The sequence below is a fragment of the Zootermopsis nevadensis genome, unplaced genomic scaffold, assembly GCF_977971745.1.
Source record: "Zootermopsis nevadensis isolate Lab colony 2312 unplaced genomic scaffold, Znev_1.0 Znev_ptg000019l, whole genome shotgun sequence".
NCBI classification, from domain to species: Eukaryota; Metazoa; Arthropoda; class Insecta; order Blattodea; family Termopsidae; genus Zootermopsis; species Zootermopsis nevadensis.
Window position 1 is genome coordinate 5,522,755 of NW_028259151.1, and position 25,995 is coordinate 5,548,749.

Sequence of the window (25,995 nt, forward strand, 5' to 3'; positions counted from 1 at the left end):
TAACTGGACGCTTTTGAAGATGACTTTCTTCACTACCTGACTTTTCTGAATCTGTAATGTTTCTGTTTCTGGCAATTTCCGACTTGTCCTCGTGCAAAACGTGATTGAAAATGTTGAGCGTTTCCCTCGTCGTCCAATTCGCAGACCTGCTGCCGCAAAGGAAAAAGTAATTTGGCTCCAGGTAAATTTCGGCAACCATGGGCCAATTCATTCCTCCAGAGTGAATTGGCTCACCTGTTCCTTGAATATATGGAAGAGAGTGAAAGTAAAATGTAAGGTTATGTGTCGTGGGGCTGTGTGTTGTTCAGTGTTTGGAAGTGTACCACCAAAAATACAAGCTGTGACATATTGAGGAGTGCAGGTACGTTTCAAGGCCAGAATACTTCTCACCAAATAGGTACGTAACAGAAAATGTCATGCTATGTGTTCTGCTGAGTGAAACGCACGAAGCCCAGCGCTTGTGAAAGAGGAAGCAAGACGACTCTAGAAGCCAGTAACCTACGAGTTGACATTACTAGGGCAAAGCTGTACATTTGTAAAAGGGTGTATTCTTATCTTTGTTCTGGGGTGACAATGACAAACTTTAACTTACGCGAGATCGGTTTCTGAGTTTTTAAAGTCTAGTACGCCATCACAGAGCCGTCTTTAGGACATAGCGGCTGCAACATAAATCATATTAAAGTGTAATCTTTTAATAAAAAGCGGTTGGCTGGATGTCTGCGAGTTGTACTCGGAAGAGTTGGGATTGTTTTGGCAGATGGCCTCTGCGACTTGGAAGATGGGATTCATTGCTGGAGCTCGTGTTTATAGTTGTATTAATGGTTGATGCAGTTTTCTTGAAAATGCTACCAGCAACCTCTGTTTCCAGAAATCGCTCCATTCCCTCACCGCAGTAGCTGTGTGACGTAATAGGAGGGGTGGGGTGTTGACCTGCTGCCCTAATTCGGACCAAGCTAGAAGCTTCCGTAACACAACAGCGGCTGCGTCAGACAGGAAAACTCCCGTCCATCGTAGAACACAGCTACCCTCACTTAGGAAACTCACGCATTTGCTCGGCACTGCATGTAGTTTTCAATTCTTGAATGGCGGACCGGTACAGGCTACTTTCGAAGTGATGGTAGCCTGTATTATTTTCTCTTACCTGCTCGTCTACAGGTAGAGGAAATAGCAAACTAAATCACGGTTGCTTCTGCGTATGACGCAGAATTACAGTAAGGGACTTAACAGAGATTGCATGTTCCTCAGAAACATTGGTATACTTACCCACCCACACGACAATACAGCGGAACAACACAGAAGTACACAATCCGTAGTGTTTGTGAGTCAGCGTTCGTTATGAAGTCAAAACAAATAACAAGTAGGATTTGAGGTTTTCACCGCGGTGAGCCCGAAGATGGATGTCCTCCGGGTTGTAGCGCCGTATAATCTGGTAGAAGTTTACCAACGTTTCAGAGGTCCTTACTGCCTCCATCATCAGGGATGATGCAGACACTACAACTCAAAAGACAGCCATATTTAAACAAATACTGTACACCTGCACTGTACGTATCACTTATTTACCTTGCTATATCTGGTAAGCATTTGTTTGTTCTAAGCAAAGCACACAACCTGTAACTTACTAGCAGGAACGTTGCTACGTGTTGTTAATGTATTTTTTTTAACAGAAGCTGTTACTAACAGCTTACTCGTCCCTGGTTTACACGATCATAGAATAGTGATCGTGTATGTGTCTGAAACTGTTGAAAACGTTTATAATCTCATTGCCCTATTAAAACTCAATTTCCTGGCTACCCCTAATTTGTTATGAGGCCTAACTGTAGCAGTAACGTTGTTTAGACTTGTATTCGGGAAAAACCTATATCGATTCTAGTCCGCATTATCGACTTCTGTTCTTTATATTTTTCATGGTTTCCCAGGTAAGTACTGGAATAGATCACTACCGCCTCTTTGCCAAACCCCTCCTAGTCAGCATTCTTGATCATTTGGTTAGATTTTTTGTAACATACTAACCGTGCTACGAAAAATGTGATTACCGACAGCTGACATTTTTATCAAACTCTATTTAAGTAGCAGAAGCAAATGTATGAGAACTCACGTTATAATGTCTTGACGTTTTACCGTAGAAACACAGTTTTACGTTTCCTTAAATTCTGTTTAAATTAAACTGCCAGAAGAAATTTAAACTCGTTTTTCTCGAAACTCTCAAAATGCAGTTAGTGACTTCTGACACGAAACCGACGACGTGCAATTGAAACAGCGGTTGTTGGCTAACTAGACAAATTTAAGGACGAATAATTAATAGGCCACTGAAATACTGTTACCTAATTGCTGTTTCTCGTTGAGGACTACTTGTTAGTTTGACAGAAAAGTTTGGAAACTGAGGTTTTGGGCAGTGGAATTAATTTTAAAACTTGTTAGAACAGTCCATCCAGATACACTTCATACTCTTACCAAACACTATTAATTCACAAATTCGGGATTGCTTGTTATTTCACTTAATATGTCTGTGATCGTTGATAGAATATCAGTCCACCAGACGGTAACGTGTTTTTACGTACTTGAATTTTAATCGAATCCCTAACGAAACACAACAGAAGAACTATATAAGCAAACCATGACTGACATTTGGTTTGAATTCGTCAAAAATTCAGCAATGCTGAAATGTCTTTCAGTATGAAATATATTACATCAAACGATTGTTTTTAAATCAAATGTTCAAATGCATATTCGTTTAAAATTGGTTTTTGAGACACTGATTTTGAAAGACTCTTAATTTGTGAATGTGTTTGTTCCTGAACTCTTCCGTTCTTCAGCGTTTACCAAGCACAGATAAGGTCTCCAATGCAAGACTGTACGGGAAAATTCTTACAGGCCCAGCCTTCCATCTTGCTGATAATACTCTTTTATGAGGGAAAATTTCAGACTATTTGCAGTTGTGTTAGCGAGGGATTGGATAAGGAACTTCCTGTCACGTATAAAGGAAGTGGGAGCTGATAAAGATACTCATGACACCGTCTCTTTCGTTGATACAGGCAAAGAATGTATCTCATTCTGCAGAGCGTGCTATATCGAAAGACGTGTGTTACTGTATGTCTCTCTTGATTTGTAACTCGTTTATAAAAAGATCTGCATCATGGGAGGACTTGAATTTGCACTGATTCTAATGTAAGTAGCGTTGTTACCTCTTCAGTTAAGGTCCAGTCCCATTATATTTTCTTTCAGTTGTAAACATTCTGTATTTTACTTGTAGTTTTCTAACGCTGCATTCATAAGAGGCACGAGGAGTTCTAAAATGTCTGTCTTTGCTGCGTACAAGATGGAAACTGCATTTATTTTAAGGCAAAGTCACAAAGCAGCTATGCCGTGTTATACCCCAAAGGTATTATGTAAAGATACAGGTGTCCCTCTTGTTTAATTAAGCACAATACAGTGCAGACTTAACGCAGGGGCGAACCTAGGAACAATGGCTCTCTGGGCGAACACTATTTATGGCGTTTCCACCCCTCCAGACCGGCTATGCAACATTAATAGTTTGTGTGTGAAGTAATACTCGTTGAAACCAGAAGAATGATGATAATTTGCGCCCTAGTAAATGCCTACAGAGATTAAGAAACTTCACATGCGAGGCGACTGGTGTTCTTCAAGAACTATATAGAGCGACGGACGAAACAAGTAAGATTTACGTTGCCATTTGTAGCTTCCTTTGGCATTTTAAGTCCTTTCTGTTATTCCCCTAAGCCTCTTGTGTCTCTGCGATTGGTTATTCAGAAAATTCACAGCCATTCTCCATACCTGTAGGTCTCCTCGATTCGAATCCTGAAGATGCACCTTGCCGTGGTAACATGGGCTCTGGCTGTCATACGACGAAGAAACGGTTGAATATGACAGAGGATGATAAAACAATTACGGGTTTAGTAATCCTGATAGCGAAAAACACCGAAATTTAGGATTTGAGATTTTCATGGTGGTGAATACGAAGATGGATGTCTTCTGGGTTTAGCGCCATCATCGCCCTGATGATGGAGTAAGCAAGGACCTCTGAAACATCGGCAAAGTTCAACATGGCGCTACAACCCACAAGACTGCCATCTTCACACCGACATTTGTTTGCGATCAAGGAAGATCATGAAAATTTGTTTTCGTAATAAACTAAGACAAATTATAATCGAATATAAAATGGGACTGATGATATTGATAAGGTAAGGGAACGTGGATCTCGTCGACATTTTGAAGCAAATCTACCCTAAGGAAAGTTGACTGGCAATAACTCCCCTCCTCTCTAGTCACACAGACCCCTAGACATGTACGCAATTAAAGACTTTTTCGCAATCGCCCTGCGCTAACGAGACCTGTCGCCACCCCTAAGGCCTGTCCAGGCTACATTTCTTCTCGGCACTATGACGAATGGTTAGCTACACGCTCCGGTCGCTTTAATCCTGGGGAAAGAATATCGGTGCTCATTCCATACAAGACTAAATGTGCCTCAGAGTCTGTCGGAATTCTGCAGGGAATAGAAAATTCCTGCCCTGCTAGGAATCTATTTTCGGTCGTCCATTCCTTAAGCTGCCATGCGAACTGATCTGTCCCGGCTCTTATAGCAATTCTGTTTCGTCACAATTTTAGCAAGTCTAGCTGAGGAGCGTCCTGTAATCAGCCATGCAATCACGCACCAGCTTCCTGTTGAGGAATTAATGGCCACTGCACCACATCCTTTTATTGTGAAAAGTTATTCGTTTATATCTCGCAACGTTTGTGCCCACTCCAGGCCTATTCTGACTACTATCCAAATTGAAATTATTGACCTCTTTTCTAGACTCTGTGTACAACATAACTAAAATGTTAAATGTCTATGTATTTATTTGCCTCAAACAAAGGGAAGCTCTTCTTCCGTTGGGTTTCGATGCGTTTCTGTCGTTAATTTTTAACTACGCTGTACCAAATGCTTATATTGTATTGAACAAAGGAAATCATAAATTTCTAAGAAGATACGTTGGAATAGCAGTCTTTGCTCTTTTGTAAAGTCTTATGCAATTTTATTATTTAATACTAAGGGGACCAGAAAATTTAGTCAGTATATCATTTCCGGATCCAGATGTCTCGAATTGTAATTCAATAATTCGAAGTAACAATGCTTTAGGTTGAATGAACTTGTCTCCTGCATAGAATTAATAAAAATTGTGTACGGAAGTATCGTAATGTAGACTAAATACTAATGAAATATTTTATGATTTCAGGTTTTCCTACATTGCTACGCTCTATTTTGAGAATTTTGTGTCAGCTGCAGGTAAGTTGCCTGAATACTTTATGGCCATTTATTTACCGAAGGCATCAGATGGATTTCTCGGGATCGTAAATGTGTTTGAACAGAGGTTATATAAAAAAAATGTTTGTTTCAAGCTTGAAGGCTTGCTGGTATAGGATCCGTAGAAATTTGGCATTCGCAAAACGTCACATTTTCGTTCGGTAAGAATATGTTTCTAGACACACTTCGAAGTTGCTGTACTGGAACTGTAATGCTTATTATTTACTTCAAATTTTTCTAAATAGTGTGGATTATTCAAAAACAGTCGAAAGTGATTTGAATACCGATTCCTGAAGCCAGCAGTTCATGCTTCACAATTTGGAGGCAAATGGCTGTGAACGACCGTAGTTTGTAAGAGCTTAAGTTTGGAATGTGAGCTGTGCATTCTGTTGAAGAGCCAAAAGGCTTGTTCTGGATTCCCCCTAATCGAGCCCCAGTGACATGAAGTTTTTCAGTCAATACATGTATTTTTCGAAATTTATCTTTTGTACAGCACAGATCCCATCGAACGTAATTTTGTTACGATATTGTAAATCGTCGCTTTACGTGGCATTGCAAGACCACGATGCCTCCTACGAAACTTATTACGGAGTTTTCCTCGATGAGGAACACTACCAATGCATCGAATAGTTCTGTTCAACACTGCGTTTTATTTTTGTACACTACATTTAAAAATATATGCGAACTACATTTGTACGTGTCTCAAAAAAAAAAAGATTCTAAACAAGCACTTCTAACGATACGCCAGCAAGAATCCATCGTCTAAGCTGAGGATTGATGGGGAGTAGTAGGCTGGCGCGGGCAAGCAGGTCGGTCGATCTATGCAGAAATCGGTTTCCTACGTATAGGTGCAATAGTCATTTAAATGATTGTGAGCCCCGTTTACTGGCTACGGGATTGGCGGATTGCTAACAATGTAGCATGACTACCGTCAACCTCATGTTTAGGCCTGCGAGAGACACAGAATTCGAGGGTAGTCGAGAGACTTGCAGTGAGTGAATCAACACGGCGTGTTGAGGGTAATCCTTGATATACAACTCACGTGTGCGGCACAAATCAATGAGTTTGGAAGAAAGGCAACTCAAAGACACGGCATGATTGGCCCCTGTTTTACTCATGAAGCGGCCTGTCCATCAGAACCGGCAAGCAGTTCAGACGAAATAACTATTCGCGAAGTTGCAGAAGCCTTCAGCCAAAGCGATTCTAATACTTCGGAGCTCAGCTCTCAGATATTAATCTTCGCAACGGAAACATTACCTTGGGCTGTCGTCCATCCTCCGGGAGCAATATGTCCCAGTCAACACATATTAAGACAATCAGCGAAGACAAAGTCGCGTTGCCATAAGGATGTCCTAAGTCGTTGTTTGTCAGGCACGGTTTAACCATTCCTGCTATGCCCTTCGTCGTAGAAAAGATTTACGTAGCAGAGGTCGACGTGTTGCACTTGGTTAAGGCTTCTTGGTCGGTTGGCTGGTTGTTTCGGGTAGGATGGGCATCGATCCCCAACTTTCTGAGTCTAACATTCCCTTCTGTTTAAAGAACAAATAAATTGCATGGTTGGATCAACTTCCCGCCGGTAGTAATAGGCCCTGCTCTAATCATGTAAAAGCCTTCAGCCAAGACAAAAGTTCTTTTAGAGCAATCACATCACCAGTTATATCGTAAGGCACATCCTACCAGTTCGAACTATGTTTCGAACGGAGGAAAGGTCTTATCTACGAAGGGCGTCACTGCAGCACGCAGACGCCCTCGTCCCGTTAATCTTGTCTTAATAGCATCTAAGATCACAGATCGTGCCGCAAAATGTAACACAGCTCTTTACCATATTTAAGATGAATTGGTTTGTACTCTTTGAGGAAATGATCCGTTTACACTGAGAATATAAATTAACCCACAATTACAAATTGCAGAATTAATGTCTGTTAAAGCAGGCCCGGGAAACAGTTCCAACTGGTTTGTTAATGTAAAGGTGGTTATAAGTTTAAATTTATGCTCATTTCTCATTTGAGTTGAACTAAATTTCAGTTATATCTAATTCTTTGTTTAGAATATCCAAATGTGACGATGATTAAGAAAGGACAGAAAGTGTGGTGTGTAGCCCAAGAAGATGCTGCAACCTCAGCTCTGGCATGGACCTCGAAGAATTATAGATTAAACGTGGCAGGTAAGCAAAACTTTCTTTCGTATTTTTATTTATGTTGCCAGTAAGCTTGTAGATTTGGATAGCCCTGTTTACGTGTTTCAGGATAGGATTTTGATGTGGAATTTTAGAATTAATGACGTAACACACCAGATTAAGAACTGGGAGGCTGAAATTTCTCTGTTCTATTATTAACAATTTTAATTATTAATTATGAATAAATGATGGATGGTTATTTTGCGACGTAATCACCAACCCCATAGAGAATTCAGTCAAGATATATATACGGCCCATGAATACAATTCAAATTTAAAATAAAATTATAATCTCATATCTTCATTAGTGCGTCGGAACCTCTCAGGATCGGCCCCAATGGAAATATATGTTGTTTCATTATCTTTCGTTGTTATGGCGACGGTCAGCATTGTATTTTCGATCAGGATGCTGCCAAGCCTTCACTTCTTTGTATCTGTCCAACGTCTTGGTTGCTCAGCTGCTCCCACCTTACGGCGGTAAGCTCTGACAAACCTCAACGGCGACACTGACGGCTTTTCACATTGTTCTTCTTACTCTCCGATGTTGCAGTGGTGGCCGTGGGCTTCGAATTTTGGGTAGTCAACAATTCCGCCAACATTTCTTTCAGATCCTTTTTCTTCGGTTTCAAAACTGCAATGCGGAGAGTTGACAATCGTTGCTTCTCACCAGGCAGGAAGGCGAATGAATTCGCGCCGGAGTTTGTCTTATCGTTTTGACCGTTCTTCCAGTTACGGTTATCCGTGACCCCGTTGGTAGGTCTTTTTCGATAGTCTGTTCTGAAGTGCCCGACGTTTCCATACTACCTGCGGTGGCTGTAGCGTTCTCACGCGGGCGGAAGTCTAATTGGCAGCAGTTTCTGTGGTGTTTCGGCTGTCGCTCTCGCCGCCTCTAGGTTCAAGACCTGGCTGAGGGCATCGCTGAAATTCCTTTTGTTGCCCATGAGGATGTGCTGAATCTTTTCGCGTTCTTTTACCTCGTCAACGAATGAGTGAACGGCCTCCCTCTCTATGACGTCCACGGTAAATCTGACCTGGGAGCGGTGTTCCAACTGCTCGAGGGGTGTAGTAAACGAATGTGATGTCTCGCCGATTATGTAAATCGCCGCTTTCATTTCGCCATGTAGGCCACTGTTGCCCTGTGGTCACCATAAAGTCCCTTCCAAGCCTCAATGATAGATATCCTTGTGTCGCCCTGATAGGGCGTTGTCTAGTACGTTAACAGCTTCACCATGCAACAGCTGCACAGCATTCGTTAACTGAGGACGGAATCCTGCGCAAGAGCACGTAATCGTCCCTTACTAGGTATTGCCATTCGTGCCCACGAAAAGCATTGCTATAAATGGAAAACTGTGCCTTAAAACTACAACGCCGTCGTGTTTACGCTAACGGAATTCTTGTCTTGGCATAATGACTTGACTTCTCAAAGCAGTGGCTATTGCTACGGGTGGGAGATTATCTCATCAGACAAATTGTTCTTTGGGAGAAGTATTGGAATTTCTTTGGCTGACGGCCTCAGATCGGACATGCGTAATTCGTCAAAGGACGGATGAGCTGCTTGTAGAGCAGCACAATGTTTCCGGCGGACAGGCCGCGTCTCCTGTTAAGGAGTGAGACAGTGGGAAGTAAATGCAAATTTACACACTTATTTTCCTGTTCATTTATTCCTTGAAGAAGGCAGAACTACAGCATTACAGAGAAGATAAGACAAATCAATACGAAACAATTTTAGTCTGGAATGAGTACCAATATAGAATGATTCTGTTCATACCTGTGCAGACAAACATTGACATCTATATACTAGAGGTTTATTAACATCATAGAGAACAATATCACTTTTTGTTTTACTTTTTTGCAGTCGAAATCATTATTTAATTACACTGATTACAAATTCAGTTTTAAAGATATGAACTGGAACGTGCCCCTTAAATTTTCTAAATACGTGCTGACACAAATATGAAGGATGCACGTAAATGCACAGACAGCATTACGTGAACCAAGAGTACTTTGTCCTGAGTAAAATTAAATTATTATTTTCATACCATACTTCTGCTAAATGCTAAAGAAATGTGATATGGTGAGTAACTTGCCTGTTCTCTACTTTAGATAGGAAATAATTCCTGCTGTAAATTTTCAATCTCGTTTCATCTTCTCAGCGTCATATTTTGCTGGAGAAACAAGTGGCCTAAATTGTAACTTCATGAAGCCAGAGACTTGCACAGAATGGAGTGGCTGGAAACAATCATCAAGTTTGGAACATCCTGTGCCTCCTCTGTTCGACTACCGTTGGAATGGTAAGTAGTATGAACTTATGTAAATGTTAACTTCATTTCACAAAACGTGGGAAACCTGACAGACTTTAATATTTCTGAGATGATTTCAGCTACATAATTTGCCATACATTTGTGTTTAGTGAAGAACTCGGTGTCTGCATTCAAGCATATCTCAGTGTTAGTGTGAGAACAGCATTAATGAAGTCCCACACCAAGAAACCATTAATCAGTAATGCATTTTGAGAACCAAACATGAAAGTAGAGTTGTTAGCATTCTGGCTTCATGTTTTGGCCCAGAGACTAATTTTTACTATTTAATTTTTCATGGTTCTCCTTAGTCACTCCCAACAATAATTTAATGTTTTTGATGAACATTATTTTCTCACCACTTTCTGGAAAAAAGGCAATTTTAAGGTAATTTTCAACATTTCTTTGCAATATAATGTAACAGTGGTTATTTACAATCTCAAATGGCTCTCTGGCTAGGTGTCAGCACCATGCAGATCAACAAAAATGTGTTTTTGTAGCTCAAAGAAGGAAGGTGAATGTTGCAGCTAAAGGAGAATATTACTTCTTGATGTAAACCTTTTGTAAAATGTTGCACTATACCAGAGGTTCCCAAAATGTGGGGCGCGCGAGTGGTTTTCTAGGGTGCGTGTTGTTTGTATGAAAAACTTTTTTAACGAAATATGAGAAACATTTTTAACATCCTTTGCTTGGTTGAGGCAGTTTAGTTGTCTTACAGTGCTGTATACGCATAGCTAAATTTTATGTCAAATCTGTTTGCTTGCACTTGTTCTGGAAGGGGGGCGCGAAATTTATGAAATGTTTGGGGGACGCAAGGTATAAAAGTTTTGGAACCTCTGCACTATACAGTAATAGATGCTTCTTCAGACTTTACGAGTAATATAATGGCATTACATTTAAAGCTCTGAAATAACGTAAATAAAATAAAGGGAATTTAAAAAATATATTTTATACACTTACAATAGACAATTCATTGGTCCCCGCGATTGGCTGCGATTCTTTCATGTGATTGATGTGTACAGTCATCTCTGCTGTTATGCGATAGTTGCATTCATGTAAGACGCCGACCTATAGAAAATCGGGTAATAAAAATAACCCCGGTACCTCGGCAGAGATTAAATTAGTCCTTTGAAAGTTTAAAGCGCCGGGAATGAAATTGCATAAGAGCAAACTCGCATATGCAAAAGTTTGCATTTAACAAACAGCCTTTACCGATTCATCGATCTCATTGGAGCAAATTCGCGTTAACGAAACATACGTAATTGCAGAGATGACTGTATTTATTATTTTTATTCAAAATCAGCGATGTAAGAATTACGATTTAGTATAAGAATCAGTGCGAGATATATCGTAAAACGTTATAAATAATAGTAAAATATATTTTTTTACTGGTTTCAAAATCGGCGTTATTCTGAATCGGCGCAAATCGAGGGCTACCTGTAATACCATTATAAGGCTGTGTTGCAGTGCTTTAAAGATGAAATTACACTCTATTATGGTGGACCAAACACAGCGTGTCCTTAGCAGACTAAAATTATCATGTTTGATCTCTGTACAAAAATGGACTTTGCTTGTATTATCTTTACGTATACAACTTGTTTGCAAGGGAATGTAGTTTGTTACAGGGCTTATGGAATAGAGCTCTAAAAATATCCGTTAATGCAACAATCGACATTAAACTCAGCAAAAGAGTCATCCCATATGATGGCACTGCAAATGCTGATTTTCTGAAGTGATGTTATAATTTATTTTAAATTGTGGGAATTAGAATTTAACAGGAGAGAATTCATATTAGGACTGTGATTACATGGATCCTGAAAACTTGTACACTAATAAGTCTGAAGGAATATAGAACTTCATCACAAATGTGCATCAGTATTTTAATATAAAACCAATTTCTTAAATATTGCTAATTATATGTAAAATTTACCTCTTCAATTTTCTCATTTGACCACAGCTGACGTCACTACTCTTTTGGAACACAGCTGATCATGTAGTGACAATTTAATAATATAGGATAAATATGAATTAATAAGACATATTTTTAAATTATATTTTTTGATACATTGTGTTTACAGCTTGTATATTTTCAATTTGTGTTCCAATAATTTGGAAGTGAGTACAAAATGTTACATGTCTGGCTCAGCACGTTTAACTAAATACAGTGCTGTACATACTTCATTCAGTGAAGTCTTTTATGTAAAGCTCCATGTTATCAAGGCATGTGTTGAGCTCGCTGTACGGACACAAAACATTAATTTCTGAATATATTTTATTTCCTTACAGACTTACCTGTTATTCAAACCAGTGGGGAGTTTGAATTTTCTCATAACAACAATGTTCGCCTTCCAAAGGCAAAATCATATTGGGAAGTGACAGTGTCAGTGAGTGCTGAACATGATGCATACATTACGCTATGCAGGGGTGCAGATCCATTCAATTCATCATGTTACTGGATTATACTTGGAGGATGGTACTCTAGTAAGGTCAGAAGTGTAATCAGACGATGTCCTGATGGTGTCAATAAGAAAGATTACCCAACAGGACTGTGCAAAGAACCAGTTTATGTAAACTATGTAAGTATTAATATAAAAAGTAGATTGAAACTTTTAGCAGGTTGATATATGTAACTGTACCTATTTCTCAACCTGAAGACTACAGCAAGAAATGTCCTTCATAAAAGCATCCTAAGATCCCAGTGATTGTAAGAGTTCTTTCAATTTATATGAATTATTATGTATGATAATAAAACAAAAGGAACATGGAACATCATATAAGGTGAGACAGGAAAAATACATTTAACGGAACAGATGTCATTTATTCTTACAAGCAACAGAAAATAAAGGATCAAGGAATAATGTATTTAATTTCTTTCTAAAAATTACTGAAAGCTTAAATTTACATCAAATGGGAGAGATGTTATTTCATTTTTTGAAGATACATTTCCTCTAAAATTTCCTGGCTTTAACATTATTCCAGTCACAGAAACAGAGATACAAAATTCCAGGGTTTGCAAATTGATAACCATCTAAATCAGACAAATAAAATTGATAAACTGATACCTATGTTAAGTGGAGCATGTTATGCAGGTAGATCTAAGTTGCATGTCAGCAACACTGACGCACTTGAATCAGTTTATTTTGCCTAATTTTACTCCATAATGAACCATGAATTTTTTTTGTCAATTCATTTAACAGTGAAAAGATATTAAATTTACAAAACAAAATTGTATGATGAATAGCTGGTGTCAATCTCAGAAATTTCCTTTGATTCTAATGAGCTCTCTTAAAGTTTCATTACTGTGATTCTAATACTATCAGAGGACATCACCATAGAGAAATGATACATTCCGTTATGTTACTCACCATGGCATATTGTATACAACATGAATAGTCAATAGATGACAAGAATACTGCCATAAAGGATAGAGAATTACGAATACAAATAGTTCTCAAGTGTGTGTATCTTTCACTGTTCCTATAACAAAGTATTCTTAACATAATTTAATTGAAGTTCAGAAAATATCAACACAAGCTACTGGAACAAATAATATATAATGGCTCAATATTAGGAAGGAGGATCAGAATAGTGCGTCATAGAGAAAGACATTTTAGTTTGCATACACATTCATATTTATTTGCCCACTAAGTTTCTTCCACCTTTATAAACTGAGTTAATTCTTTCATCAGACCCGTGTGGTGACAAATGAAAAGTGGGTTCATGTGACAATAACCTACAATACCACAAAAGAATATCAAGAACTGAAAGTGAAAGTTGCTGGTGAGGATCAGCCATTTCTTCAGTATAAAGACAAAGAACCTCTGTCTCCAGAGTTTCTAAATGTTCGGAGTGGACAAGAAACACGTGCTTACTTTCGAATCCAGAATTGTGAGTAATTTAGTATTGTCATTAAGATATGATTAAAGCAAATTTTTAATGCTTTTGTTCCTTTATGAGATTTTTCTGTGTGAAGAAAATATGCTGATTGTACTAATGTATACAACCATAGCAAGTCTTCTTTGAAAACATATGATTTGCATGCCATTTCCCTGGCACTGCTGAGGGGAATGATAAAGTGGAATTATGTAAGATTAAAAAGATCTCCTTTAAACATTCCATTGATTTTGATTATCCATATTCTTCTCTCTGACCTTTCAGTATGCATTTGCTCCAAAGGAATGTTAATGCCATTTACATGAGAATTTCTGATGTACACAGGTTCGCATGCAATGTCTGCTCCAGGAAAGACACACATCTCTGTGCTGTCTGCTTGCCCGCATTTTAAACTTTCATGGAAAACGACTATAGAGTTATTTGTTTCTGCAATACATGCACACAAAGATAGGTTCAACAAACTTATCTCCCCCATTATACAATATATCATCTGAGAGTCAGTTTTGCTTGGTACAGTTTCTTCTTCTTCTTTATTACGCCATCTCCTTTACAGGAGGTTGGCAACATATTATGAACAGGACCCTTCCATCGTATAGTTTCTAACACATAGAAAAGCACACACCAACATCAGGGGCCTCTCATTGCTTAGTGTTTCATGTGTTTGATCTACTTCAAAAGATGTGATGGTTGGGACTTGTAGCATACACGGATACATGAGAAATACATACAAATTTTATTGTTGGAAAGCCTGAAGGAAGACACCACTTGGACGACCTAAATGTGAATGGGAGGATAATATTAAAATGGGTCTCAGGGGCACAGGCTGCTAAGGTGTGGACTGAATTAATCTGGCTCAGAATGTGGACTAGTAGTGGGCTCATGTGAACATGGGAATGAAATTTGAGTCCCATAAGTAGGGAAACATTCGAGGATATATAAATATCACACAATAATATTAATCAGGAATATTTTATTAATTTTATGCTTCCATTTCTATGAACATAACAACCAATGTTAATGTTGTAATATTCCATCTTAGTGCTAGTATTGAACCAAATAGTTCAAAGCAGTTGACATTTACAGTAAGATCCCTGTGGCACCGTCACCTCTTGTAGAGTTAGTCAGATACCTAGTAACATAAGTAAATATTATAGAAGTTGGTAAACATGTTTAATTTGTTCTGTATTTCAATGTCTCTTCCAAACCTTAGTTACGAAACAATTTTAACTATAAGTACTGTTTGTGTGCATTACTATAAATATTATTACAATACAATCAAAACCTACACATACGCATGCATGCACACACACATTCTTTGATAACAACATTCTTGAACTCCTGATTATAATATCACCATAATTCAGCAGCTGCAATGTCCGTTTCTTGGTTGGTGCACAATCAGTTGTCAGCCATTAGTATGTGTGTTACTTTACTTCTTTTGTCCTATAACCAAATTAAACAAAGTAAACAAATCAGTATGTAAATTGGTTTATCATTATTAATGCTCGAAGTTTATTGATATTTTATTGTAAGCCTGCACTTAACAGGCCGAATTAAGCATACTGTACATGCAAGAAACAATATCTGCATGTGCTAAAAAAATCAGAATGGTATTTTATATTGTGCCACATTGTTTTTTTGGAATTGTATGTATATTCAATAACCAAGTTTCTTCTTCTGGCATTATATGTTTTATATGGGTCTATGGACAAAAAGGCTCCATTCTGTTCTATATTTGCAATCTTCCCTCTATACTAGCACCTGTCTGAACAATCTTGTTTTGAGTCATTCCAGGGGTCTCTTTTATTTCATTCTTAGTTGTAATGGTCTTCCAAGTATACTTGATTGATTGATTCATTCTTATCCAATATCTAAAATCCAGATACTTATGGATTGGTGAAGAAAAATCTGACAAGTCCTTGGTTTCAACCACGCTCTTCGCAGCTCTGTGTGAGTCTTCAGTATTACACTAATGCAGTGAGTGGATCCACAGCTGCAAAGCTTTACATAGAGAATGCAAGCAATAACATACAGCTTGTGAAAAATTTGAAACCCAGTAAGGTCAGTATTACATAATTGAGTTGATTACGGCACATAACTATATTAAAACCACAGGTCTGCAAACCCTAGATGGTGGAAAGGAATAACAAGAAAATCATTTAAATACAGGAAATATACAAAGTCTAATTAATCTGTAAGTTATTGTATTGAAAATTAAATGATGCTGGTAAATTTTGCTATATTGATGGAATTATATGTATTTTGTAACTAGTAGTTTGGTACCTATAATATGGTTATTTTTCCAAAAATCAGTCCTCCAGATTTTGCATCAGTGAGTAATAATCTGACAGTTGCCCCAGTATGTGGGTTTAATAATCAAATATAAAACTTATTAATTTCTCTAGTTTAATTTCCCCTTTACAAATTACAGGTACAGTATGCTTCCATTTATCTGTGTGGACATTATCCAGTTTGTGGAATATTTATGTGTAACTATTCGTCTGTTTTTCTTACTTAAACGCAGACATGTAAAGTGAGCTTTCATCCTCTTTCTATGCCATGATGCCCACAGAAAATATGGCTGAACAGTAACTTTTTTGGTGTTTTACATTTAGTATTGGCGGTGGGATGGTGAGGTTTATTCTAGTGGTCATGGGAGAGAAGGAATGCTACAGGTGGTCTTCTTCAAATATTACAGTCCAAAATACAAATTTCTTTCAAACGTTAGTAACCTGCAGTCAGTTCTATTACCTTGTACTGTATATCAGGTAGGTGAAAGTAATAGTGGACATCACTTTATAGCCATTCTTCAGTCATATCTATGCTTATGTTTTCAAAGCTTATTATAGCACCATGTTAAGAATTTTGGACTTCCCTATTCTCAGATTTTTCAATCAAACTGAGCTTTTGTTTTGCTCTCAGTACAATCATCTTATTTTTACCGCCACTTAAGTTAAGGTCCACAATATGAACTAGGATTTCAACATATTGACAGACACAAACATTGTCGATGCACCGCAAAACAAAAGGAAAAGAAGGATCAGAATGGTGAGGATGGAGAAAGCAGTGATCATGAGTCGTAATGGCATTAGCATTTCACTACTAGACTAAATGGGTCACATAGGGTTCAAATACACTGACAATTTGGCTGTCACAAGAATTTATACTGCCAGGAGGAAGAGTCTAAACAGTTCATAAAAGCAAGCAGCCATCACAAACTACTTCTCAAAATAAGCACTACTGTGTAAAAAAACCAGTAAACTGACTAGTGAAAATTTGTAGATGCACCAAACAAAATATTTTGTATTATCCATCTTTTTTAATCATGCACACCACGATGAAGCGCACAACGATGGAGAAGTTCAGTTGTGACATGCCATGACTTGAAGATGTTTGTGTACAAACTGCTCCCAAATCACACGTTACCTTAGTCAGCAGAAAGAATGCTGGATAATTCCTTCACTAAAATGGATATGATGTTCTCCATTTTGGTTGCTATGATGAACCATCAATCTTAATCCGGTATGCCAGCGTAACGCTGAAGCATTGCTCAGCCGCATTCAAAAAACCGCGCTGCTCGGTTCGCTCCGACTACTGCGTGCCCACGATCCTAACTCAGTGTAGACGCCCATCTCGTGGTTCGAGCAGTGGCTGTAGTTTCACGTGGTCTGCAATTTTTAGAGGTCTTCCGGTCGAAAGCGCGAAGTTTTCGGCTGTTTGTGGACAAACCAAACAACTGAATAATAATGCAGATTATGTCAGCAATTTCAGGAAACTACAGATCACGTTATGTCTCGATGTCTAGTGCTGGCAAAAGAGCAATATATACCACGATATGATCGTGTCTGTACTCAGTTACATTTTAACATTTGCAGGAAAGCTGGGGTAAAACTAGAATAGAATTTATTTACGTTCCATAGATCCTTCATAGGCATAAGACAAGGATGTAGAACAGGTCATAGCACAAATAGAATACTTGTTTCTAGTACGAACATAAATACATAGTTATAACAGCTATTTACAGATTTTTGGAACTACAGTATTACAGCAAAATCATTATGATGAGAAACCATCACCATTATTACATACATGTATTTATAATAGCTGAGACTTGTTTGGTGATGTAAATTCTTCTACTGAGTAGAATGAGTGAGATAGGAGATTCTCTTTTAATGCTGGCCTAAACATTTTTATATCATGATTTAAACTTGGAAGATTATTGAATAACTTAATACCAGTATAATAAACTCCTTTTTCATATTTACTGAGGTTAGAATTTGGCACATGAAGGTTGTATCTGTATCTGTATCTTGTTCTTATATTGTGGATATCTGAATTTGTTCAACATTTTTCCATGTTATCCACAACAAATGATAACAGAGCAAGAATTCACTGGGTAGTGGAAGAATATTGAACTTCTTAAATAATTCTCTACAAGAGGCTTTCCTTTTAGCACCTACCATTATTCTAATGATCCTGTTTTGAATGTAAAATATATTTTTGCTGTCCGTTGAATTTCCCCAGAAAATGATTCCATATGACATGATGGAATGGAAGTAAGCAAAATAAACTAATTTTAAAGTTTCTGTTTTCATGATTGCTGCAACTGTCCTCATAGCAAAACATGCCGAGCTTAGTTTAGGGATAATGTGTTGAATATGTGTTTTCCAGTTTAATTTGTTGTCAATTTGAAGGGCAAGAAATTTAGTTGTTTCTATTATTTTATCATCATACCCTATATTTAGATTTACACAAGTTCTGTTGCTAGTACAAAATTTGATGAAATTTGTTTTGTCAAAATTGAGTGTGAGTTTATTGGCTGTAATCCATTTATTCAAAGACATCATTTATGCAATTTTGAAAACAGTCAATTTCTGGATGTGATATAATAATATTATTATCATCAGCAAAGAGTATAGGTTTAGAATGATAGTTGATGGTTGGGGGCAGATCATTGATATGTATGAGAAAAAGCAGAGGACCAAGTATTGAACCTTGAGGCACTCTATATTTTACAATGCCCCAGTTTGAATAGGTGCTATAATTTGAATTTGATGATTTTATTTCTACTTGTTGCTTTCTGTCATGAAGGTATGATTTAACCACTTGCCAGCTATATTTTGAATTCCATAAAAATTTAGTTTTGGTAGTAATAATTCATGATTTACACAATTGAATGTTTTAGCAAGAGCACAATATATTCCACCAACATACACTTTATTATTTAGTGCACTCAAGATTTTATCTCTAAAACTGAACAGGGCTTTATCAGTTGAGAGATGTTTTCTAAATCCAAATTGTTCACCTGCAAAGATGTTCGAGTTTAAGAACTCACTCTCTTATACATAACTTTTTCAAATATTTTAGAGAATGCTGTTAGTAATTAAATTGGTCTGTAATTAGACATACAAGATTTTTCAGCTTTTTTATGTAGAGGTTTAACTTTTGAATATTTGAGTCATTCTGGGAAAGCTCCTACTGCCATTGATTGATTGCACAGATAACTTAGAGGAGCACTAATCTGGTCTGTGCAGCTTTTTAGTCATATTGTAGATATTTCATCATAACCACATGAATTTTTTGATTTGAGAGAATTTATTATGCTTTTAATTTAATTTGTTAATAAGGAAAGGTTTAGGGATTTCTTAAACAAGTTACTTTGTTGCATTCTGTTGTTATGGTTGTAGCGTCATTGTTAATTCTTACTATAATTGTTAAGAAGTAAGTACTGCAAGAATATGCTATGAGTTTAAGATTCTTTATTATATTATTCTCTGTCTTTATTGATGGAGTCACTTCTTCTGTAGAATATTTACCTGTCCCCTTTTTCATAATTTTCCAGACTTCTTTTACTTTCTTATCTGACTCTAATATCTGTGTATTGTAATGCACACGTTTAGCCTCTTTAATGACTCGAGTTAATATCTTGCAATAATTACTGCCGTGACTTTTCATTATTTGGTTGTTACTAGCTCAGAAATTTAGATAAAGATCTTGTTTATGTTTACAAGATGTTTTAATACCTTTAGTAATCTATTCTTTATTTTCAAATATCTTTTTCTCTGTTTTGATGGGGAAACATACTTCAAAATTTCATCTTTACCAAAAACATGTGGATAAAATGGAAAGATCCCAGTCCTCTTGAAAGTAGAAGAAATATTAACATGTATCATAGCTTTGTCATAGGCAGTTTTGATGCATCCAGCTGCAATAGAACTCTTTTGTTGTAAAGAATTTTAGAACTTGATGCTGATTGATGTCCTTTGAATGAATAGAATACTTCCACACCCAAAGGCTGAAGATTACTTGGGTACTTGTTGGTTATCGGGACACAAAAACGGGAGAGTCGAATATCTGGACCTGCATATCCAAATAAAATATAATAATTTGTCATTTATTGAAATAAAATATAATAACTTTCAAGTATTTGTCATTTATCCACACACATTAACCTAACCTATTTTTAAAGCGATGTGTCCCGATAACCCACACGTACCATTACTTGAGATATGTGAGGGTAGATTTAGCATGATAAACCCATTGTCTTTTGAAACATCTATTGCATCAATAGAAAGATGGCTTTTGAGGTTGTCTTGAATTAGTAGTGACAGATTTTCTTTTTGCTGCTACTTTAGCACTGAATAAAATTCTGTATGACCTCTACAAAGAGTACACTAATCCTCCAGCTAGTGTTGTAAGCTAACCCTGAAGGGGGGAAAATGTCTTCATCTTCATGAACTGTGGTTCTCGTAAGTTATGCTGCTTTCTTTTACAATAAATTTGATGTGTCTAAAGTATACATAACTTTCAACCTTTAAAAGATGGATTGATTAGAATATCAAATTATCAATAGGAGTAGTGAAAATCAACTTTAAACAACTTTAATGAAGCAGTGAGGGTGTTGAGACATCACATAACAGCAATTAGAGTGCTGGAAGAATATGTTTAGTTGTGATTTTGCATATACATTGCTTTTATATTTGAACCTTATGCTGTTGCATGCAATATTGCATGAAATAATTTTTATAGTAACCATTATTAGTAAAGGCAGACAACTTTGGAACATTAGAATTTGAATTGTTTAAATTCCATATTCTGCCACTTATATTATCACAAGATTTTGCTCTAGTTTGTGTGTGAGTTATGTGTTGTGAACTGATGGGCATTGTTACAGGATACCTGGCACGAGGAACGAATTATTCATAATCTAACTGACCCATGGAAGAATTGGATGAAGCTCACTATTTCTGACATTCAGAGTGAAGTTTTTGCTGTGGGAAGTGTCCGAGAATGTAATCCATTAGGTAAGCCAAGGAATATTACCTTATTTTCTGTTAACATAAATGTATGTACAACAGAAATTGTTTATTTCAATCCCACACTTGAAATAATTTTTGTAATTTTTGCACATAGTTTATAAGAATAATGCGTACTGGGGAAACCACGTCTTTATATTTGTCCATGTGTTTGATCTCTGGGAATACTAAAGATGATGGAATCTGATTTACAGAGGCTAACTAAATGTTGTATAGAGGGACTGTACTTTATTTACTTGAAGTTGAGCTGGAATTTACAATTTACAGTTTTCTCAGAATAGCTATTCAAGTATAAAATTTGTAAATACCTATAACATCAAACGTAGACCTCATTTAGATCTACAACTTTTATTTGAAACATTTTTTTGGTGTGTTGAATATATAACAAACTATACTGAAGTCTTCATGTGTGGTAAGCCATGTGAGAATGGTATTGTAATCAAATATTTTAGGGGCTGTGTTTACCTCCATCATCAGGGTTAATGTAATTAGTGACATGGCTACATGTGTATTTATACCTGTACCAGTTCTCATAACTCAATGCACTTGTCTTTATGCAGCCAAATAGGAGCAGTGTCTAGGTGATGTGGTCAGTGAACCCTGTCCTGAATTAGTCCATGTTGCTTAACTAGAGAGACTTCCATCTGATATCAAGGAATCTTAAGATTAAAATATACAAAAGTGTACTCTTGATTTTTTCTTACTCTTAACACACCCATCATATTCAAAGGAATTAAATATTCTAGTGTAGTACTTTTATTTTGGCAGGTGATTTTTATGTATCTACAGTGACAATTTCCCCTGGAACAGATTTATCCTGTCACCCACTGAAGTACCCAAGCTCGGTACTCACTCTTACAGAGCCAGATCAATATTTCACAGGTAATGTACAGTAATTTGTTACACAGTTTTGTATCTATAGATAATGTTGCTTTTATGATCACAGGTGAACTAGTTCTGTAAGTGCTAAAGAGTAAGGATGTAGGTATCCTACTTCAAAATTAAGTATGGCTTATGAGGTGGCGCGTCTTTACACCTTATGGGTATTTATGAAATAAAAACTAGAAATTACTTATAAAATGAAGATATCCGTCTTCTGGGTACTTATAAAATGTTTTTTAATGGAGTTTTTCTTTTGATATATTTTTGGACACTTATGTATAGTCACAGTTTCTAGAAATAATACAACTTTATATTAGTTATTTCTGAATAAAAACTACTTTTGTTATGTAATTTTTAAATTGATTGTTTGACACGCAAAAGTAATGTTGAAGGGATAATTAGAGAAGAATTCACAATGTCTACCATCTTTTTAATTTCTCATCTAGCCTTAACAGCATTAATTCGTGCATCTCTCATGACATACAAGTAAATTAAAATGTTGCATGTGTTTACACAAGCTTCGAAAGAAAAATGCTTCTGGCAATTTATATAGAAATAGCATGAGGCTAACAAGTCAGAAGAGTGTATGATGTCTGCAGTTAGATTTGTAAGCTGTTCTATCCAGACCATAAATGAGAATTTTAATAGAAATTCTTTATGCAACTGCTATTTTGGTTCTTTATGCATATACTTGAATGTTGTGTTTTATTATGTGGCTATGTCATGAATACATCTTAAAGACCCTTCTATTAATGAACACATAATTCAGAATTGACCGATTTTAACTCTTACCTGTGCCTTTTTAATTCACAGAGTCTTTCCTATGTAAGACCATTTTTACTCTGTTTTTGTGTAGACACAAATGTATCAAGATAAATTAAAGCAGCTTCTCATGAAGGAACAATACCACTTCTCATCAGACAATTTTTTTTGCACCAAATATGTAGTTGGAATAGTGTTTTTTATAGCAAATTGATATGCAGTGGCATTCAAACAGTTGGTGTTCGTCTAAACTTTTACACTCAACTTTGAATACATGGTTTTAATTTCATCTTCTACTTAGAGTGGTAAACAGATCAAGTTTCATGTAATAGTCAGATTTTTACTTGTAATGTGTATGATATTATGGACTATTCCACATCCTATTTTCATCTGACTAACTCATGGATCCATGAAATGTAATAAAGATATTAGGTATGTATAATTTCTTTACCTTTAAATACTTATCAGTTATTCCACTCCACATGCTTCTGTAGCACAGTCTTTAAAATAGAAAATGTGCTAAGAGTTGCACTGAAGTGCATGACCTCATTTGTAATTGAAGACAAAACTCATTCCATTCTTTCTTCTTCCCAATACCTGTATCTTACAAATGTCATTAGCAAACAAGGCAAACACATGATTCATTAAATTAATGTGACTACAAATTTGGAACATGACGAAAACAACATGCCTTCTTTTGCTACATATTCTTTTCAGATACCAGTAACTTGTTCAAACAACCATTGGCAGATTGAAAAAAATGGTCTATTGATAGATGAATAGCAACCTTCCCCTAAATGTGATAATGAGAAATGCTTGAAACAGTGATAATGTAGATTTAATGGGATAAGTATTTAATGACTGAGTATGTTTATGTAATGAGTTGTTTGTGATAAATTTCACAATTGACAACTAAGTTGGATAATACAGGATATAACACAATAAAAAGTTTATGATTATAATTGATGGCAAATGTCTCCCAGCTACTCTGGTTTTAAAATGCCACCTTCTACAAGATTTCATCCTAAAGAGAATTTGTCATTCAGGTTGTGGACTTAACTGCACACCAAGCTGTGATAGGTTGCCAGTTCCTGAACTCGAACCCTGTGGTAGTGGCATTGTTTTGTGTCAACCAACACGTCAAATCACCACCTGCTTCTGTAATCCTGGATACAAGGGTCCAAAATGTGGAAAATGTAAGCATGAAATTGTTTCATTTTAAGCTGCTTCATATTAAAATTTGTTGTCATTCTATTTAATTTTTTCCTCCATTACAATTTCTATGGACTTCACCTGTTAAAATTGTCATCCAGTCTTGGAGTTTGTGTAAAATTATCAATATTTGTTTTGCTTAAAATAAAATATAGAAGAAAGAGCTCTCACAATGAAACAAAATTTAAATGTTTAATTGTTTAAAATAATTTAAAATGGCATATTACATGTGTTCACAACACTTTATTTCAACCAAAGCTATGCAGTTGAAGATATTTTATTAACAACAAATTAAAATGTGTGCTGTATTACAGTCTGTGACTATTATGTGGATCAAATGGGGTAATCCCCATTTCCAAGTATGGCACAGAGTAAAATGGAAACTCTTTAGCAAACAAAAGTAGGATATTATATTTTATGAATATAAATAGAATACAATTAGAACAACAACAACATTTAGTAATGTATAATCATATGTTATTGATGTTCTTTTGGGTTCTGGCATTGTATAGACTGGCCAGTAGATGCCAGCGTTTTGGAGATGCATACCTTCTGCATCTCCATTTTCAAAATTTATTTAATGATACTTTGAGTGCCTTGCACTATATATAACTTATCTGTCAATAAATGTGGCTTGCTGAGTCAAACATCATCCTGAGTTAGTTATAGAACCAGTCACCAGTTACAATAACCAAGTGAAGCAACGTGATTGTGCAACCGATATCTCCACATTCAACCACAAGTGTATTGCAGGGTATCAGAGTGAATTACTGTGCAACCACATTATAAATTCATGTGCATCTTTAACAATTAGGCTATAGTGCGTTCCATCATAACAACATGATTCGATGGGCGGCCATGCATATAATTCACAGGTATCACAGGTATCTTTAACAGCAACATGATTGTAGTTACATGACGTTGTGGCAGAGAAAACAAGAGCTCCTTGGTGATAAGCAGTTACATGATAGGCCATGTGGCTGTGAAGAATTACTTAATATCACATTTCGTCCCATTGCGTAAAATGTCACGAGAATTCTTTTGGTGATCTGAGTACATTTCCTCAATTTCCACATTATATTATAAGCTTCGTGTAGGTCATCATGTTTTAAAGATGTTCCATTACATTGATCGAATGCCTGTGAAGGAAAGGATACTAATACATCTTCTAAACCAATTGGTAAAATGTGCAAAGAAACACAACTTCCCTGTTATGTGTTCTACACTGTAAAACATGTAATGGACTTTACAGAAGATGTGTGAGAGTTAAAAAAATTTGTGGAAGAGAAGCAAAATTGCAGGTAGTTGTGAACATGTTTGAGGATATAGAAAAATTAGGATAATGTTGTGTATGCAAGGTTTCAAATTTGTGTAATGCTTTAGATTAGAGTAGCAGGCTAATATTAAGCTTTGCTAAGAACTGGGGAAGTTGCCAATGAAAATATTTGGGCAATATGATTCTTAAATTCAACATCAGTTTTCCGTGTGAAATTTATCACCTGTGAAAGCCATGAACCTCCATCAGGATTCCTCAAAAGGAAGGCTATGTTGGAGACTTTCTTCAGTGGCAGGGTATTGTGTTTCAAAATGGTAAATTTTTAATTTGATGATATTGATTTCATAAATTGCAATTTTAGTACAATTATTCTGTGGTCAGTAAAGAATGGCGCAAGAATTTTTGTTGTCTTCTGTAGAAGGAAATTTCCTTGAAGTGTCATGAAATATGGGTGGCCAAAGATTGGGTGTTCCAGCATGATTGCCCTGTGCCCTGTGCATATGCAACAGCAACTGCGTAGGCACATTACTGTTGTTCTTGCTCACTACTATGCTCTCCTTATCCACATGTGCTTTCTGCCAAACGGCTGTCACTTCAAGGATGCGTCAGACGTTCAAGTGGCTAAAAACATTCTGTTGCATGAGGTATGTGTTTTTCCAGAAGTGTTTTGAATGGCTATACAACCAGTCTTAGCATACCTTCTGGCTTACTCAAGGTAGGAGGATCTCACAACTCGTGTTTACTGCACAGCGACTTTAGGTACTGACAGATGATGTTACCTTAGTGAAGACTTGTAGGTTGCTAAAGGAAAGTGTTAGGTTGGTCGCACTGATGGCTGTGGTTTATAATGGAGGTGGTTACTATACTGGAGATGATACT

At 36.6% G+C, this 25,995-nt stretch overlaps 1 protein-coding gene and 1 long non-coding RNA gene across 7 annotated transcripts in view; one reads left to right on the forward strand and one right to left on the reverse strand.

Annotated features, from left to right (window-relative positions):
• Positions 1-254: 254 nt before the first annotated feature.
• LOC110840824 (receptor-type tyrosine-protein phosphatase T) overlaps positions 255-25,995 on the forward strand; it is an 87,322-nt gene continuing 61,581 nt past the window's right edge. For 2 of the 6 annotated variants that reach the window (XM_087351526.1, XM_087351529.1), the window contains exons 1-10: positions 3,037-3,165; positions 5,235-5,284; positions 7,350-7,466; positions 9,631-9,768; positions 12,061-12,350; positions 13,464-13,662; positions 15,551-15,729; positions 20,843-20,972; positions 21,753-21,866; positions 23,675-23,824. In XM_087351526.1, the coding sequence (XP_087207652.1) occupies positions 3,134-3,165; positions 5,235-5,284; positions 7,350-7,466; positions 9,631-9,768; positions 12,061-12,350; positions 13,464-13,662; positions 15,551-15,729; positions 20,843-20,972; positions 21,753-21,866; positions 23,675-23,824 (1,399 nt within the window). In that variant the 5' untranslated portion in view covers positions 3,037-3,133. Of the gene's footprint in view, positions 398-3,036; positions 3,166-5,234; positions 5,285-7,349; positions 7,467-9,630; positions 9,769-12,060; positions 12,351-13,463; positions 13,663-15,550; positions 15,730-17,350; positions 17,554-20,043; positions 20,418-20,842; positions 20,973-21,752; positions 21,867-23,674; positions 23,825-25,995 lie in introns of those variants that run through there. The other 4 variants (XM_087351527.1, XM_087351528.1, XM_087351530.1 and 1 more) reach the window with 4 other exon arrangements.
• LOC147873371 (uncharacterized) lies at positions 14,622-17,277 on the reverse strand. Its single transcript, XR_015535865.1, has 2 exons — positions 17,095-17,277; positions 14,622-15,111 (listed from the first exon to the last, which is right to left on the reverse strand). It is a non-coding gene; the product is annotated as an uncharacterized LOC147873371 (long non-coding RNA).